The following is a 16,594-nucleotide window of genomic DNA, read 5'->3' on the forward strand; positions in this document are numbered from 1 at the left end:
GTAAGTACTATTGCACTGTGATGTGAAGAAAGTAAAAGCAGTTTGTGAATCATTGTTAACGCCTATTGATGTCAATGATAAGAGTATCACTGCACCCACTCTCTCTTTTTATAGGAATGGAAGAGAGGGGATAAAAGTCATTTTAAAATGACTGTGTTCTCAATGGGTCCCTGGATGATTAGAATTTGCATTTTTCTCCTAGCATTCATATGACCTCATGTACTTAACTTTTTTTTTTTTACATGTCATTAGCACTAACCATAGTAGTTTGTGCTCTTCTTATATATATGTACCACAATATGATGTAAATTGTTTACCTGTATATACTTTATTTTTCCTTCTAGACTACAAGTACTTTGAGGGCAAGGGCCATAGCTGAGGTATCTTTGTAGATCCTCCAGTACCTACCAACTGTAGCACATTGCACATAATAGATATTGTATGTGTGGGAGGACAAATTCTAGGCTAGTCTGGGCACAATTCCAATGAGATCATGAACTTCTTTTTCCAGTGATTTCAGTCTGCTAACCAAATCCTGGTTAGCCGTATCTCATCCATGCTATCTGTGTCCAGAGTGTAAATTGTGGTGATGAAGGACTCTAGGAGCCTTTTACTGCTTTTGGAAAAGTAACTTTATATATGAAGTATAGTATAACATGATTTTTAGTATGAAAATAGTCTTCATCATCTTCATTTTATACCAGAAGAAACTAGAACCCTGGTTCCTTTTTTAAAAACTTCGTCAGTTTATTTTCTTTAAAAAGTCTTCTCTGTGATCAAGAAGTGCGTTTTCCCCCTTTCTAACTCTCCACTTGAAAGAAAGAAAACACAGGATAAAGCAGACATGTATAAAAGCTTATTATTGATTTAGCTTCCAGTATTCAAGTATGCCAAGATACTAAGCAAGGAATTAAAATTTTCCAAGAGCCCAGGAACAAGGCAAAGAACAGGCTCCAGAATGATAACTGATCTTGAATAGAACTTTGTTTTATAAAATACTTGATCCATTGAGCTTTAGTTTCCATATATGTGACTCTATATAGTTATGTGATTCATTAAGGAATATGTTTTGACCTCTTGTATTTCTTGTAGTAAGTCATGAGGCTGGCGACCCTCCTTGTGTAAGACGTCTTAATTTTGTTCGTCTTTTAATGCTCTATACCCGGAAATTTGAGTCAACAGATCCAAGAGAAGCATTGCAGTACTTTTACTTTCTCAGGTAAGAAATTGAACAGCTATTTTGAATAACTTTCATTCCATAGTTCTTTGAATAACTATTAAAGGCCTCAGATTCATTAAAGAATATTGTTTATATTTGTTCTCTTACAGGGATGAAAAAGATAGTCAAGGAGAAAACATGTTTTTGCGCTGTGTTAGTGAACTTGTAATAGAAAGTCGAGAGGTATGAGCCTTTTTTTTCTCATGCTCAAAAGCATGTTAATATATTTGCATTTCTTCTATATTTCCATGTGGTTGACATGTGAATATGATGCACAATAGAGTAAATTTTTTTGGTATGTATTTCATTTGAATCACAGAGTCTGAGAGTTAGAAAGGACCTTGAAATTATATAATCTTAAAACACTATGAATTCCCTCCAGAATGAACTTCATAGTGAAATATTTAATGCTGCCTTCAAATAGTAATAACAAAGAATCTAATTGTAGTATTTTTGACATTTCCCCCTCTTGTTGTCATCTATTTTTGTTCTTCAAATAATGACATGTTTATTAATTGAATTGTGTTATTTGTTTGTTGCTTCTCTAGTTTGATATGATTCTTGGGAAACTGGAGAATGATGGAAGTAGAAAGGTGAGTGAGTAAAACATATCCTTCTAAGTTTTTTTAATTGTCAAAGATATGCATTTAAAAACCATATTTAGTTTCTAAATCTACTCAGGCATCTCAGTTGTCAAGCAGAGGCAAAGAAAAAGATTTAACAAAAAATAACAATAGGCTCAAAATTATGACCTTGGTATACATACCTTTATAGCTAATATACAGATTTACTTTTATAATATTATTTTGAAATAAAGAGGATACTTTTAATCTCTTCACACCTTCAATTTCTGGGGATGAGAAGACTTTGACTAGGAAATTTGCTGAAAGACGAGATTGGATGATAGACCTGGTCTTCCAAATGGAAAAATCTAGCTTTCTTTTTAAAATTTTCTTTTATAAAGAAATCTTTGAAAACCCAAATTCATTCTTGTCCAGAAAAAAATTAGTTCAATAAGCTTTAGTTCAATAAGCTTTATCATTTCCTAACACACTTATTCATATATCAAGACCTTGATAATCTAATATAATGAATGTTGTTATCCAGAATAAAGAGAGGAACAAAGCTTTTTGATTTAATCTTTACTAGAAAACTAACATTGATCTGGAATGAACTTGGGTTTTCTAGAAGATAAAAGTCTTTTAATGTAATCCTCTTTTTGAGGCCTTTTCTATGATTATATTTAGTTGTTTATGTGGAAGCACTGATTTCTCAGCACCAAATTTCATTTCATTCAAATTTCATTGCCATTTGTTTTGTAAAAGCAAATTCAAATCTTTGAGAGATCACTGCTAAATGTTTTGATTTTCTTTGTTCCCCAGAGTTCTGGCATTAGTAGGTTTTTCACTTGCTATATGGGTCATTTTTAAATGCTAGAAACCACCAAGATTTTGCTAACTTCTGTGTGTTCTTTAATCAATTTTGTCTACTTATATGACAGCATTTTTCATAAACTCCTTTCATATTTTAACGTGGCCTCCAGCATATATTCCTGTAGAAATCTATACTCCTCAATATAACTAACTATATTCATTACCATGAATAAAACATTTTTAGTTTAACTCTCTCCTTTCTCCTTATCCCAGATTTCTCTTGTTTTGAAAACAATAGCTCTGTGTGTGCTTTTCCTCTCCCCTATTTTTCTTGTCAGCCTGGAGTTATAGATAAGTTTACCAGTGACACAAAGCCCATTATCAACAAAGTGGCTTCAGTGGCAGAAAATAAAGGATTATTTGAAGAAGCTGCAAAACTTTATGACCTTGCAAAGGTAAAATGTGTACTGTTCTTTTCACTTAATATATCTGTTGCTCTTTTGAAATAGGATGCACAAACATTTTCACTAGGCTATTATTTTGATCTTTTAAGAATTGTATCATCACCAGAATGTTAATGCACACTCTACATTGAGCTGTTTTCTCATAGTGCTTAGGCAGTTAATGATCCTAGTCATAGTGAAATTCCCATTTTACAGAATTGTTTTTGCCCATAATGTGTTTCCAGTTGACAGAACAATTTATTGAAAGTATGTCCTTCAAGCATCTAATAGTAATATCATTTGGCAGCAAGTTAAATATTTGTCAGATTTAGACCATGAAGTTTCTTCATGAGAAATATGTCAAGCTCTTACATTTTCTGTAGCAGCTAATATGGTTTGCAATACATGTTACATAACAAAATAAGGCTATGTAGGAATGTGATAGATACTTTCATATGAAAACATATCATGACTCAATGGTTAAGGGTGAATTTTAAGGAGTAAATTCTATAGTAATTCAAGAAGGGATGAATAAGAGTGAATGTAACTGCATACTGAGTCATTTGACATATTCATATAAATCCAGTATGTGCATTTTTGGTCACACTGCTTGCTTTTTTGGGATATCTTTTTAAATATATATATATATTTGACAGAATGCAGACAAGGTTCTAGAGCTGATGAACAAGTTGCTCAGTCCAGTCGTTCCCCAGATCAGTACTCCTCAGTCCAATAAAGAGAGGCTGAAGAACATGGCACTTTGCATCGCAGAACGGTAATTACAATAACAAAATGATGGTGGTGGTGGTGGTGCTGCTGCTGCTGCTGCTGCTGCTACTGTTAGCAGCTTATACTTACTTATCACTTTATATTGCACAAAGCCCTTTCCTTATAGTAGATCAATGAAATAATGGTAGTAGCTCACTTTTACATAGTATATTTTGTGTAGTATTCAAACCCAGTCTTTCTGACTCCAGATGCAATTTTCTCTCCACTTTCCCTTGCTGTCTTTCTGATAGGTAGTACAACTATTATCCTTATTTCACAAGTGAGGAAATGTAGGCTTTCAGAGATGAAGTGACATATCCAAGACAATGTGGCTGACTTTTAGCCTATTGCTCTTTCTACCTTAGGCTTTTAAGTTCTAAGTAAACAGCTGAAGGAGTCTTCAAGTATTAAATACCAAAGCTCAAAGGCCATGTTCTTAACCTTGCATAAATTGGTTTGGCACAACAGAAATGTAATTAGCATTAATCTGGGTAAAATGTTGATGTTTTCACAAAGAGCACCAAGTCTTTGCAAGTTTGTAGACTTGGCACAGCAGTGAACCAAATCTGCAAGAACTTTTGATACTCTTTTTAAAAATACTTGTTGGAGTTTTTTCCCCTATCATAGAATTACAGAATTTTAAATTTGGAAAAGGGATTTTGACAGTCTCTTAAATCCAGTTCTTCTCTGAAAGAATCTCTATCATAATATGCTTAATCAGGGATTATCCATTTGCTACTTGAAGTCTTCTAATAAAAAAGAATCCACTACCTTTCAAGGGAACCCATTCCACTTTTGAACAGCTCTAATTATCATTATTATTTATTTATTTATTTGCTAGGGCAATTGGGGTTAAGTGACTTGCCCAGGGTCACACAGCCAGGAAGTATTAAGTGTCTGAGATTAGATTTGAACTCAGGTCCTCCTGACTTCAGGACTGGTGTTCTATCCATTGCGCCACGTAGCTGCTCCTGTACAACTCTAATTATTAAGAAATTTTTCCTAACATGAAGCCTAAATTTGTTTCTCTGCAGCTTCTCCCTTTGCTTTCAGTTCTGGTATGCAGTAAAACTTCTCCATAATAGACTTTCAGATATTTAAAGACCATTAATGATATCTCTTCTGAATAGTCTCTTCTAGCTAAAGATCCCCACTTCGTAAGCTGCTCCTTAGATGAAATAAATTCAAGGCCTTTGACCATCTTGATCTGTGTCCTTCTTAAGCCCTGACCTCTTAAACTGAACACGATACTTAATATATGATCTGACAAGGGTAGAACACTAAGTTACTATTAACTCCTCATTCGTGGAAGTTATGTCTGTCTTAAAGCTATACAAGACTTCATTAGGGTTTTTTTGGCTACCACATTATACTGCTGATTTATATTGAGTTTATAGTCCAGTAAAATCCCCAGATCTTTTTTGTTGTTGTTGTTGTTTCAGAAAAACCTCTGACTAAATGTGCCTTTATTATCTTGCACTAATGAAATTAATTTTTTTAATCCAAGTATAAGACTTTACATTTATTTCCTTAAAGAATTTCATCTCATTAAATTCAGCCTAATGTTCTAGTCTGCCACAATCTTTTTGAATCTTTACTCTGCCTATGTGTCCCAGCATTTGTGTCTTCTGCAAGTTTAATGAGCATGCCATCTATGCTTTTATCCAAATTATATAAAAACATTAAATAGTATAGGACCAACCACAAATCTTTGGAGCATTCCTTTGGAGATCTCTTGCCAAGTTAACAGTGAATCATTTGAGTCCAGCTATTCTAAGCTTCTAATTAATTTCTTTTTGTCTTTTATTAAAAGGTAGTATACCATAATTTATCAAAATTTTCACTTAAATCTGGGTAAACTGCATTCCTATGATCTACTAGTTGTAGAAGGAAGTAAGGTTGTAAAATTAGCCTGGCATGACCTGTTCTTCAGGAAGCCATTCTGGTTTTTTATGATCACTATTTTTTTTTTCTAAAAGTTAATTAACTGTCTCTATGTTAGAATTTTACCAGGAATTGAAGTCAAACTTATAGAACTGTTTGTGAACTTTTTAAAAAGAATCAGAATGTTTGCTGTTTTGTAGTCCATTAGAATATCTCCCAGGGTTTTTGTTTGTTTTTTAACTACCTTTCAGATACTTCTGACAGTGGTTCAGCAATAACTTCTGCCTGGCTTTTTTTTTTTTTTTTTTTTTTCCAGTACATTAGGCTCCAGCTCATTTGGTATGGTGACTTAAATTCATCAAAAGCAACTAAGTGCTTTCTTACTGTTTCTTCCTTTATATTGAGTATCAACTCAATAGCCATTTCTATTCTGTTATTTCTGGCATCAAAGCCATTTTTTTTTAGTAGAGAAAACAGGAGCAAAATAAAGATTAAAGAGTCCTGTCTTCTCTCTGTTGTCAGTTATCATCACTACATATACCTTAAACATTAAACAATAGCCCTATCTCTTCTGTGATCCTCTATATCTATATTGATGCCATCAATATAGATTTAAGAGGAGGGGGAAATCCTTTTTATTGTTCTTTACTTCGTTCTCTAGCTTGTGCTCACTCTGAGCTTAGTAATCCTACACTATTTTTAAAGGATTATACTATGACCTTATATTCATTCTGTCTCTCCTACTCTTGCTTACATCTTGTGTACATAAGATTTAAAAATTGTAATTAGTTGTTTTCATTTTCAGTTTTTGTTCCTCATTGGAATGTTTTCTTTTGGGGGGCTTCAGAATGTTATTTCTAAGAATTTCCTATCCCTCCTAGGCTAACTTTTTTTTTTTTTAAATTATTTTATATTCAGTTTCAAATTCTTTCCCTCTCTATATTGCCCCTTCCTTTTAAGAATGCAAGAAAAAGAATCCATTACAAATACATGTAGTTGTGCTTAAAACATATTCCTATATTAGCTGTGTCCAAAAGAAAATAAATTTCTGTCTGCACTCTGGAGTCCTGTAGATAGATAGCATGTTTCATAATTAATCCTTTGGAATTATAACTTGTCACTGTGTTTATCAGAATTCCTAAGTCTTTCAAAGTTGATAATATTGTTATTACTATATAAATTATTTTCCTGATTCTGCCCACTTTACTTTGCATCAGTTCATATAAGTCTTTTCAGGTTTTCCTGAAACCATTCCCTTTATCATTTCTTGTAGCACATTCATATATCATGACTTGTTTAGCTATTCCCCAGTTGATGGATATTCCATAAGATTCCAATTATTTGCCCCCTCAAAAGAACTACTGTACATATTTTTGGACATAAGGATTCTTTTCCTCCTCTCCCCCCCCCCCTTTTTTGGGATAAAGACTCAGTTGTATCACAGGGTCAAAGGGCACGGTTATAAATTACTTTCCAAAATGGTTGGACCAGATCACAGCTTCATTAACAGCACATAAAAGTATCTGTTATCCCACACCTCCTAGAGCATCTGTCATTAGTTTAACCAATCTGATTGCTATGAGATATGGAACCTCAGAATTATTTTAACATGCATTTCTCTAAGTATTAGTGATGTAGGGCATTTTTCCATATAGCAAAGAGTTTGGAATTCTTCCTCTGAAAACTGACTATTCACATCCTTTTTCTATCAGTGGGAGAATAGCTGTTTTTATAAAATTGACTGAATTTCCAATATTTTGGAAATGGCCCCTTTATGAGAGAAACTTTTGCAAAGATTTTCCTCCCAGTTTCCCACTCCCATTCTAATTTAGCTATGTTGGTTTTGTTTATGCGAAACCATTTAAATTTTATTAGAATTGTCCACTTTACTTCTTCTGAACCTATCTCTTGTTTGGTCATGAACTCTTCTAGATTTAGATAATAATACCTAGATCTGATCTAGGTAATTTCTTCCATGCTCCTCTATATTTGCTCATAATGTCATCGTCCTTTTTGTCTAAATCTGTAGGTACCTATTTGTAACTTATTGTGATAGATACATAGGCTGCCTTTTTCTGTAGAATTTAGTCCTTTCATGGAAACTTCTGCAATTTGCTTTCTCAGGTCTAAGGTACATGTCATATTATGCCTGGCTTTCCTCTTTTTATTACAGATTTCAGAAGAATAATTACTTTCCCCCATCCTACTAATGTTTCTATCATTTCTACCCTAGCAACAAGTTCCTCACAGTAGTGAGAATCATATTCAATATATATAATTTTTCCTTATTGATTCAATTCCTCCTCCTTTGGAAGAAAATTGTTCTTAAGATATCAAGTTTTTTAACTGTTATGCTTTTGGCAGAGAGTGAGTTCCAGCAGATGTTTGGAGAATTGAATTCTTTCATTATTACTATACCATAACTCTGTACTAGGCTTAATTGTGCTGATCTATATTTTGTCTGAGTGGTCTCTAGTGTACCAAACAAAATCACTTATGTTCCTTTGACTTTCACCTGAACGCTTCTGCTAAATATTCCTCTAACCCTTCTGGTTCCTGGATTTCCTTATATGAGCATATCTTTTTTTTTTTTTTTTGGGGGGGGGGGTAGGTGGGGGGAGGGCACGAGGCACTTGAGTGGGAGTAAGTAACTTGTCCAGGGTCACAGAGTAAGTATTAAGTGTCTGAACCTGAATTTGAACTCAGATCCTTCTGACTTCAGGGCTGGACCTCTGTCTACTACCATTCAGTTGTCCCACAAGCATATCTCCTTCAAAGATAATATTAGCTTATGTATTCATGTTTTTTTTTACCTCTTCTGTTTCTTTTGAATTAAGTATATCCTTCGATAGCCATATTCTAGTCTTGAATCTCATCTCATAATTCTCTGTGATAGTCATGAAATCAAATTTGCTTTTGCATTAGGATTTCTAATTCCTCTTTCTTGATATCTAAATCTTGGGTATTTGGATATAGATATTTGGATATAGATATAGATATGCATTTTACTATTGGCTCCTTTCTTAGTATCCCAACTGAAATTTTTTTTTTCATTGTAGCTACTCTCTGCTATATAGCTTGGAAGATAAGCAGAGGCAGTTTTCCCCTTTATCTACATTTTTAAATTTAAAGACTTTTTTATATTTCTAAAAGACTAGGCAAATTCATTTTTACTATTCTTAGTTAGAAAGGTACATTCACTCCATCCCTGACTAAGCATCTCATCCCTGTATCTTAAATTGTGGTCTAGAATTTTTTTTTAAGACAGATAATTTTGTTCCCAAATTATTTTGCTCTTCAACATCCCTTGCCTTCAGTGGCAAATGATACAACCACCCTACCCCAGGTGGCAAGATGTTGCCACCTACTTCTAACTTCTGTTGATCCTACTCCAGGATCTTCTTCAATATTGACCTGTCCTAGGACAAAACCTTGCTATTCACCATCCACTCCATCCAAGGTGTTCTGCAGTGCAGGTTTGGCGTGATGGCTCCCTAAAAGAGCTCCTTTGCTTCTTTTTATGAGAAATCTTACAGGACGTTGCACTACCTCCTGCTATGAAGATAGTATTAGAGGAAGGACCTTGAACAATCTTATTTCATGTCTTTTTCCATCCCTGATACTTTTCCTGCACCCCTTCTTCAGCAGTTAGCATATTCTTATCCCTATAACCTTTCTTCCTCTCCATGATTCTGAATATCCAGCTGACAAAATCTGTTCCCCATTTCCAGTTGCCCGCTTCCATAATTCTAACCACCTCAATACTGTCCTACTCAATGCCTCACTTCAGAATTCCCCATCATTTCCACTGTGCCCTCTGGAATGCCTTCTCCATAATTAACAAACTTAATTTCTTCTTAATCCTCTTTCTCTCTTGCTTAACCATTCATTGAGCTGTTGTACTCTTTTGATAATACTACTTTCCTTGCCATTCTTTCTAATAGTGAGTGTACTTTAACTTATTCTCTTTAACTTACTGGTTTAGTGCAGGGAATTAGACTTCTATTATTTCCAAGTATCTCTTCCAAATTCCTTCTGCCAGTATCACTCAGCAGTCCTTTCTTCTTTGAGGTTCATATTAGCCTAGCATATTACTTAGTATAGATTATGTTGGTCATTATAGATTAACAACTCATCCCTTCACCCTTGGACATTCTTTTTTTTTTCCATAATGAGTTCAAAGCCTGGCTTAAAGTCTTTCTTTCCCCCTCAATTCCTGTCCTCATACTATGAGACTTCAGCATATGTTGGTGCTTCTCCCGGTGTTCCCCTTTCCTTAGTTTATTTAATTACCACAACCTGCTCCCTTGCTCTGTTTCAGTTACTCCTTAGAGAGGTCTCCTATCCTTAGGATGTTCTTCCTTCTCCTTTTTGCTTCTTAGTTTCCAAAAGTTTCTTTAGCTTAAATCTTATGTCTTGCAGGAAGCTTTTCCTTGGGTCTCTCCATTGTTAATACCTTTTTCTCTGAGATTACAGATCTAGTGTCTGTCTGTCTGTCTGTCTGTCTGTCTCTCTCTTTCTCTCTCTCTCTTTGTGTGTGTGTGTGTGTGTGTGTGTGTTGTGTGTGTGTGTGTGTGTGTTGTATGTCCCTAATTAATATATTTTTACTTCCATTAGACTGTGAACTTCTTGAGATCAGGGACTTTTTTTGCATTTCTTATATTCCTAGCACTTAGCACAGTTCTTGGTATATAGTAAATGCTTAATAGGTGCTTGTTAGAATCCCCTCTCACCAGTAAACTATTATTTCCCTCTTTTCTTTCCCCTTATTTCAATCCCATTGCCCCCACTCCTGTAGGCCTTCTTCTTCCTGAGAGACTCCAAGAATTATTTTCCCTTCATGGCTGTCCTTTGATTAGATGAGCATGCATCACATATTGTCCTCTATTTCTTCCTCTTCTTTCACCATTTATGTACTTTGCTGTTCTGCAATTTAATCTCTCCTTGCAAAAAACAAACTCAATGATTTGCCTGTAGATAGGGTATTGTAAGGTTTAGTTCATGAAGTTTTGATCCTGTTCCCTCTGAATAACTTCTTTTACTTTACCCTTGTCTCTTTGTGTATTTTTGGGGTTTTTTTATACATTTTGTTTTTTGCCAATTAAATACAAAAATAATTTTAACATTCTTTTTTTTAAATTTGAATTCCAAATTCTCTCTCTCCTTTCTTTCCCTGTCCCCCATTGAAAAGGCCGTCAACTTAATATAGGTTATATCTACACAGCTATGCAAAATATAATTTATATCAGTCATATTGTGAAAGAAAACAGAAACAAGAAAAATTAAGAAGGTTTAAAGAAGCATGTTTCAGTCTCCATTCACACTCCCAGTTCTTTTTCTGGAAATAGATAGCATTTCCGATTTAAGTTCTTCAGAATTATTTTGGATCATTGTATTGCTGAGAATAGGTAAGTCATTCACATTTGATCATTGTACAAATATTGCTCTTACTTTAGGCAGTGTTCTCCAAGTTCTGCTCATTTCATTTTGCAGATGTTCATGTAAATCTTTCAAGATTATTCTGAGAGCATCCTGCTCCTCATTTCTTACAGCATAACAGCATTTTATCACAATTGTATATAACAACTTGTTCAACCATTCCCCAAGTTATGGCCATCTCCTCAATTTCAATTCTTTGCCAATAAAAGAGCTGCTATAAATATTTTTGTACAAAGAGGTCCTCTGTTTATCTTTTTGGGATACAGATCTAGTAGTAGTATTGCTAGATCAAAGGACATGGTTTTATAGTCCTTTAGGTATAGTTTCAAATTATTCGTGTCTCAATTTTCCCACATTCCTTCCAATATCATTTTCCTTTTCTGTTATATTAGCCAATCTGATAGGTAGGAGGTGGTACGAGATGGTACCTCAGAGTTGTTTTAAATTGATTTCTATAATCAGTAGTGATCTAGAGCATTTATTCATATGACTAGATTACTTTTTTTGAAAGCTGCCTTTTCATATCCTTTGCCCATTTATCAACTAGGGAATGGCTCTTATTTCTATAAGTTTAACCTAGCTCTCTGTATATTTGAGGAATGAAGTCTTAATCACAGAAACTTGTTGTAAAATGTTTTCAGTTATATTTACTATGTATTTCCCTCCATCCTATTTTGCCCTTATTTATCCTATTCTCTTTCCTTTCACCCTCTCCATCCTCAAAATTTTTTGCTTTTGACTACTACCTCTCCTAATCCACCTTTCTGTTTATTAACCCAACTCCTCTTTTTATCCCTTTCCCGCTCTGCTTTCCTGTGGTGTAAGATACATTTCTATAACCACCTGAGTGTGTATGTTATTACTGCCAAGCCAGTTCTGATGAGAGTAAAAATTCATACACTACTCCCTGTATACGCTCATCTTCTTCTCCACTGTTATTCCCTCCACGCCAGTTCTGATGAGAGTAAAAATTCATATACTACTCCATGTATACTCTCATCTTCTTCTCCACTTTAAAGGCTCTTTTGTATCTCTTTCATATGAAATAATTTACCCCCTTCTATCTCTTTTCCTTCTCCCAGCACATGCCTCTTTTTCACCATCAATTTGATTTTTTAAATAATCATTCCATCATTTTCAACTCAAACCATGCTCTCTTGTCAATGTACTCTCTTTCTGACTGCCCTAATAATGAAAAGATCTTAGGAATTTACAAGTATCATTTTCCCATGGTGAAATATAAACAGCTCTTACTGAATCCTCTATATTTCTCTTTCCTGTTTCTCTTTTTATGCTTCTCTTCAATCTTGTATTTAAAAGTCAGAATTTCTTTTCAGCTCTGATTTTTTTCATCAGGAATGTGTGAAAATCATCTGTTTCATTGAATGACCATTTGTTGCCCTGAAGGATTATTTTCAGTTTGACTGGGTAGGTAATTCTTGGTTGTAATCATTGCTCCATTGCCCATATTCCAACCTCTCTGATCTTTTAATGTAGAAGTTACTGAACCTTGTATTCTATGATTCCATGATATTTGAATTGTTTCTTTCTGGCCCTTGCAATTTCGTCTTCTTGATCTGAGAAATCTATCATTGAGCTATAATATTCCTGGGAGTTTCCATTTTTGGTTCTAGGACATTAGGACAGTTTTCCTTGATAAAACTCTTGAAAGATGATATCTAGGCCCTTTTTTTGATCATGACTTTTTTTTTTTGCTTTGTTTTATTGTTTCTTGATGTCTCATAGTCTTTAGCTTTCACTTACCCAATTCTAATTTTTTAAAAATTATTTTTTTCAGGAAGTTCTACATTTTAAGGAACTCTTCTCTTCATTGAATGTTGTCATATATTTTTCTTTTTGGTCAGTTCTGGTTTTTAAGGCATTTTTCTCTTCATTGGATTTCTGTACCTTTTTTAACATTTGGTCTGTTTTGTTTTTTGAAGTATCATTTATTTTCTTCAGTATTTTTGGTGTCTCCTTTACCAAGCTGTTAACTTTTTTCATTATTTTCTTATATCACTCTCATTTCTTTTCTCAATTTTTCCTGTCTTTTATTTGAGTTTTGAAATCCTTTTTGACCTCTTTCATGAGTTCTTTTTGATTCTGAGACCAATTCATCTTTTCCTTTGAAGCTTTGGATATAGGAATTTTGAAGATATAGGAGTTTTGATTTTGTTGTCTTCTTCTAAGTTTGTTTTGATCTTCTTTGTCACCATAGTAATTTTCTATGGTCAGGATCTTTTTTGTTGTTGTTAGCTGATTTTCCTGGCTTATTTCTTGATTTTTAACTTTATGTTAAAATTGGACTTTACTCCCCAGAGTGGAGGAACCACTGTCCCAAGCTTCAGATTCTTTGTGTAGCTGTTTTGAGAACTAAATCTGAGAGTGTGGAAATTTTCAGTTTTTCCAAGGAATTGTGATATGAGAAAAGGTGTATTTACTCTTTTACCTGTGTTCTGGTCTGTGAGTGTCTCTTTTCTGCCCTGTAACTATAACCATTCCCAGTCTCTTGTAACCACAAGCTTATGTTCTTCCTCAGTTTCAGACTGCAACCTAGGACTGGAACCAGAATCCATGTATGGGCAATAAAGAAAGTTTTGCCCTTAGTGCCAGCAAAACATGAAGAGTTTTATATATGTGTGTCTGTCTGCCTGCCTTCCCGTCTCTCTATCATAGAAAGTAATGATTTGGGAAATGGGGATAAAGGGAGAGTGTTAAGATTCAATTCAGTTGAATTGGTTTAGAAAAACTAGATTGAAGTATGAAGTGGAACCAGTTGCTTTGATACTGAATGATTCATTCTTGATGTTCCTTTTACTTTTGGCTCTTGCAGTTGTTTGTTATATTGTTCTTCCAATTAGCTGAGACATGACCAAGTCTAATATCTTACTTTGTGCTTTCTCTATCTTTCCCTATGACTTCTGCCTCTGTGTGTGATTGTGTGTGTGTGTGTGTGTGTGTGTGTGTGTGTGTGTGTGCGCGCGCGTGCACTTTTTTGCCCTTCAAAGTGAACTCAACTGAATTGGCCCTGAGAGATCTGCAGCTTATTCTGCTTGTTTCCAAACTTGCTCTGGGACATGACTATGGTCCCAAAATAAAACCTATGTGTTTGAAGGTGATCCACACTTAGTGGTGCCAAACTAGATTCTTAATCCACCAAAAATTGTCCTAAGATTGATTAGACAGATCAGGCACTGATTATAGCTATTGGTTCTCCAGTGAATTCATACCTATGGCAGTATATAATAATTTGTTCATGTATTGGGAAAATCTAGTTTCACTAAATGCCATCACAGATTATCATGGGTTTCCTTAAGAGGCAAAAGTATTATGCTGTACTTTAAAAGTATTTTGATATTTATTGTTCTTGTCTGAATTTTATTTGCAAGCATTATGCTTATAGATGCCATTTTAGAAATATAAAAATTATTTTATAGGGTTGATCTCATAAAACTTTCCTAGTTTGCCCTAATCCCCTGGTATAAACATAGAGGGATTGAACTAAATTAACTCTAAGGTCTCTGCTTCCTCTAAAATTCTGTATTTTCTTATCTGTGAACATATCTGAATCTTAATTAAAAGTTGGTTTTATTTTCAATCCATACCATGCCTTGGAATAGAGTTCCATTAGTATATTGCCTGCTGGACAAAGTAGAAATATTTTTATATGCCCTAAATTTAACTCTCAGAAGTTTCTCATTTTGGAAATATGGAATATCCATCTGATGTTCCAGAATTGGGTATCCACCTTATACATCTTCTTTATAGACTTCAGACACAATTCTTTAGTCTTCAATCTCAAAAGGCAAAGATTTTACTCTTTCATTATATGTGATATATAATGATCACCTATGTATCACCTTAGTCTTTTTAATTCCTCTATTTGGGCCTTTTCCAATATTTGCCAAGATGTGTGGTGGCCAGTGTTTTAAGTACAAATTCACCATGTTTTTTTAATACATGGGGAAAATATCACTTTACTATTTTGTTTCTCTTTTTAATCTTTTCATACTGTAGTTTAACTTTAAAACTAGCTATAAGCTTCAGAGGAACAGGGGCTAATTGTTGTAAATTGTGTATTTCTCATAGCACCTGTCCAAGTGCCCCATAAATTAGATACTTAATAAGTGCTTGTTGACTGGCTGGATTAAGAGGAGGGAATGTTTCATTTTTGTTTTTATTTAAGACCTAATGGAAAATTTATTTGTGAAACTTTGCTAAGTAGTATATTTTCTCCTTAGCCATATATGTTTACAAAAAAAAAAAAGAAAGAAATGACAGTCTACCAGAGAATGTCCAGTGACTTTTTGGACCATTTAATAAATTAAGCATGTTTTGTTCCTTAAGAATTTGTCACCAGAACTATGATTGTTGTTTGAAGAGCCATACTTTATGCATATTAAAATGTATTGGGTTCAAACCAAACTTATACCACATATCCAGGTTGTCTGTTTGTTATTTAAATCATGTTAGTGGTGGGTTTTTTTGTTTTGTTTTGTTTTGCTAATTTACTACTAAAATTATAAACTTTTTTTTTTTTTTTTTGTCTTTTAGGTACAGAGCTCAGGGAATAAGTGCAAACAAATTTGTTGACTCTACATTCTATCTTCTGTTAGACTTGATTACATTTTTTGACGAATATCATTGTGGTCACATTGACAGGGCCTTTGATGTAAGTTTGATGAGCTTTATTTAAAGTAGAGAGTAGCAAATGCCTTTGAAAACCCAAAACAGTTCACCATTTAAAAACAAATAAAATGCTATCAAGTCACTTGTTTGAGGCATAGATGGAATTTCATTTTTTTCAGTCTGATACTTGAGAGATATTTTAAAATCTCCAAATTACATTTTCATTTTGTTTCAGTAAGATAAAATTAGAATTTTTAATGTGTAAAAAAAAAAGAAAAGGAATAACCTTTAAGGCACATTTTAGAATTATTTCCATGATTTTAATATGGAAAAAATTAAATAGCTAAAATGTTTCATCCATGTTCTGGTTTTTTTTTTTTTTTTGGTTTTTTTTTTTGTTTTTTTGTTTTTTTTAGATAATTGATCGCCTGAAACTTGTGCCCCTGAATCAGGAAAGTGTGGAAGAAAGAGTAGCTGCCTTCAGAAACTTCAGTGATGAAGTATGCACTTCTCTCTTTCTCCTCTGACATTTCTCCCATTTTAAGTTTGGTTTGGTTTGTTGCAACTAGCATTGCAACATATCATACATGTTCTTTTAAAGTAAATGAGATCTGTGTTGATCTCATTGGGTTTGATTTAAGTACTCTGGTGTTGGGGGCAATTAGATGGCACAGTGAGGAGAGTATGGGGCTTGGAGTCAGAAAGACATGAATTAAAATCCTGCCTCGGACTCTATAACACTGTGTCAGCAACTGTGTAACCCTGAGCAGGTAATTTAATGTTTCTAAGCTTCAGTTTCTTTACATGTAGAACAGGAATAATATTATCACCTGCTTCCC

The 16,594-nt window shown here is 34.0% G+C and overlaps 1 protein-coding gene across 4 annotated transcripts in view; it reads left to right on the top strand.

Moving 5' to 3' along the window:
* Positions 1 to 16,594, top strand: part of NUP93 (nucleoporin 93) — a 134,590-nt gene that overhangs the window by 104,931 nt on the left and 13,065 nt on the right. For all 4 annotated transcript variants that reach the window (XM_051979887.1, XM_051979886.1, XM_051979889.1 and 1 more), the window contains 7 exons: positions 1,093 to 1,219; positions 1,330 to 1,402; positions 1,768 to 1,812; positions 2,931 to 3,047; positions 3,692 to 3,810; positions 15,681 to 15,798; positions 16,172 to 16,255. In XM_051979887.1, coding sequence (XP_051835847.1) covers positions 1,093 to 1,219; positions 1,330 to 1,402; positions 1,768 to 1,812; positions 2,931 to 3,047; positions 3,692 to 3,810; positions 15,681 to 15,798; positions 16,172 to 16,255 — 683 coding nt within the window. The remainder of the gene's footprint in view (positions 1 to 1,092; positions 1,220 to 1,329; positions 1,403 to 1,767; positions 1,813 to 2,930; positions 3,048 to 3,691; positions 3,811 to 15,680; positions 15,799 to 16,171; positions 16,256 to 16,594) is intronic.

Source organism: Antechinus flavipes, chromosome 2, assembly GCF_016432865.1.
Source record: "Antechinus flavipes isolate AdamAnt ecotype Samford, QLD, Australia chromosome 2, AdamAnt_v2, whole genome shotgun sequence".
Classification (NCBI taxonomy): domain Eukaryota; kingdom Metazoa; phylum Chordata; class Mammalia; order Dasyuromorphia; family Dasyuridae; genus Antechinus; species Antechinus flavipes.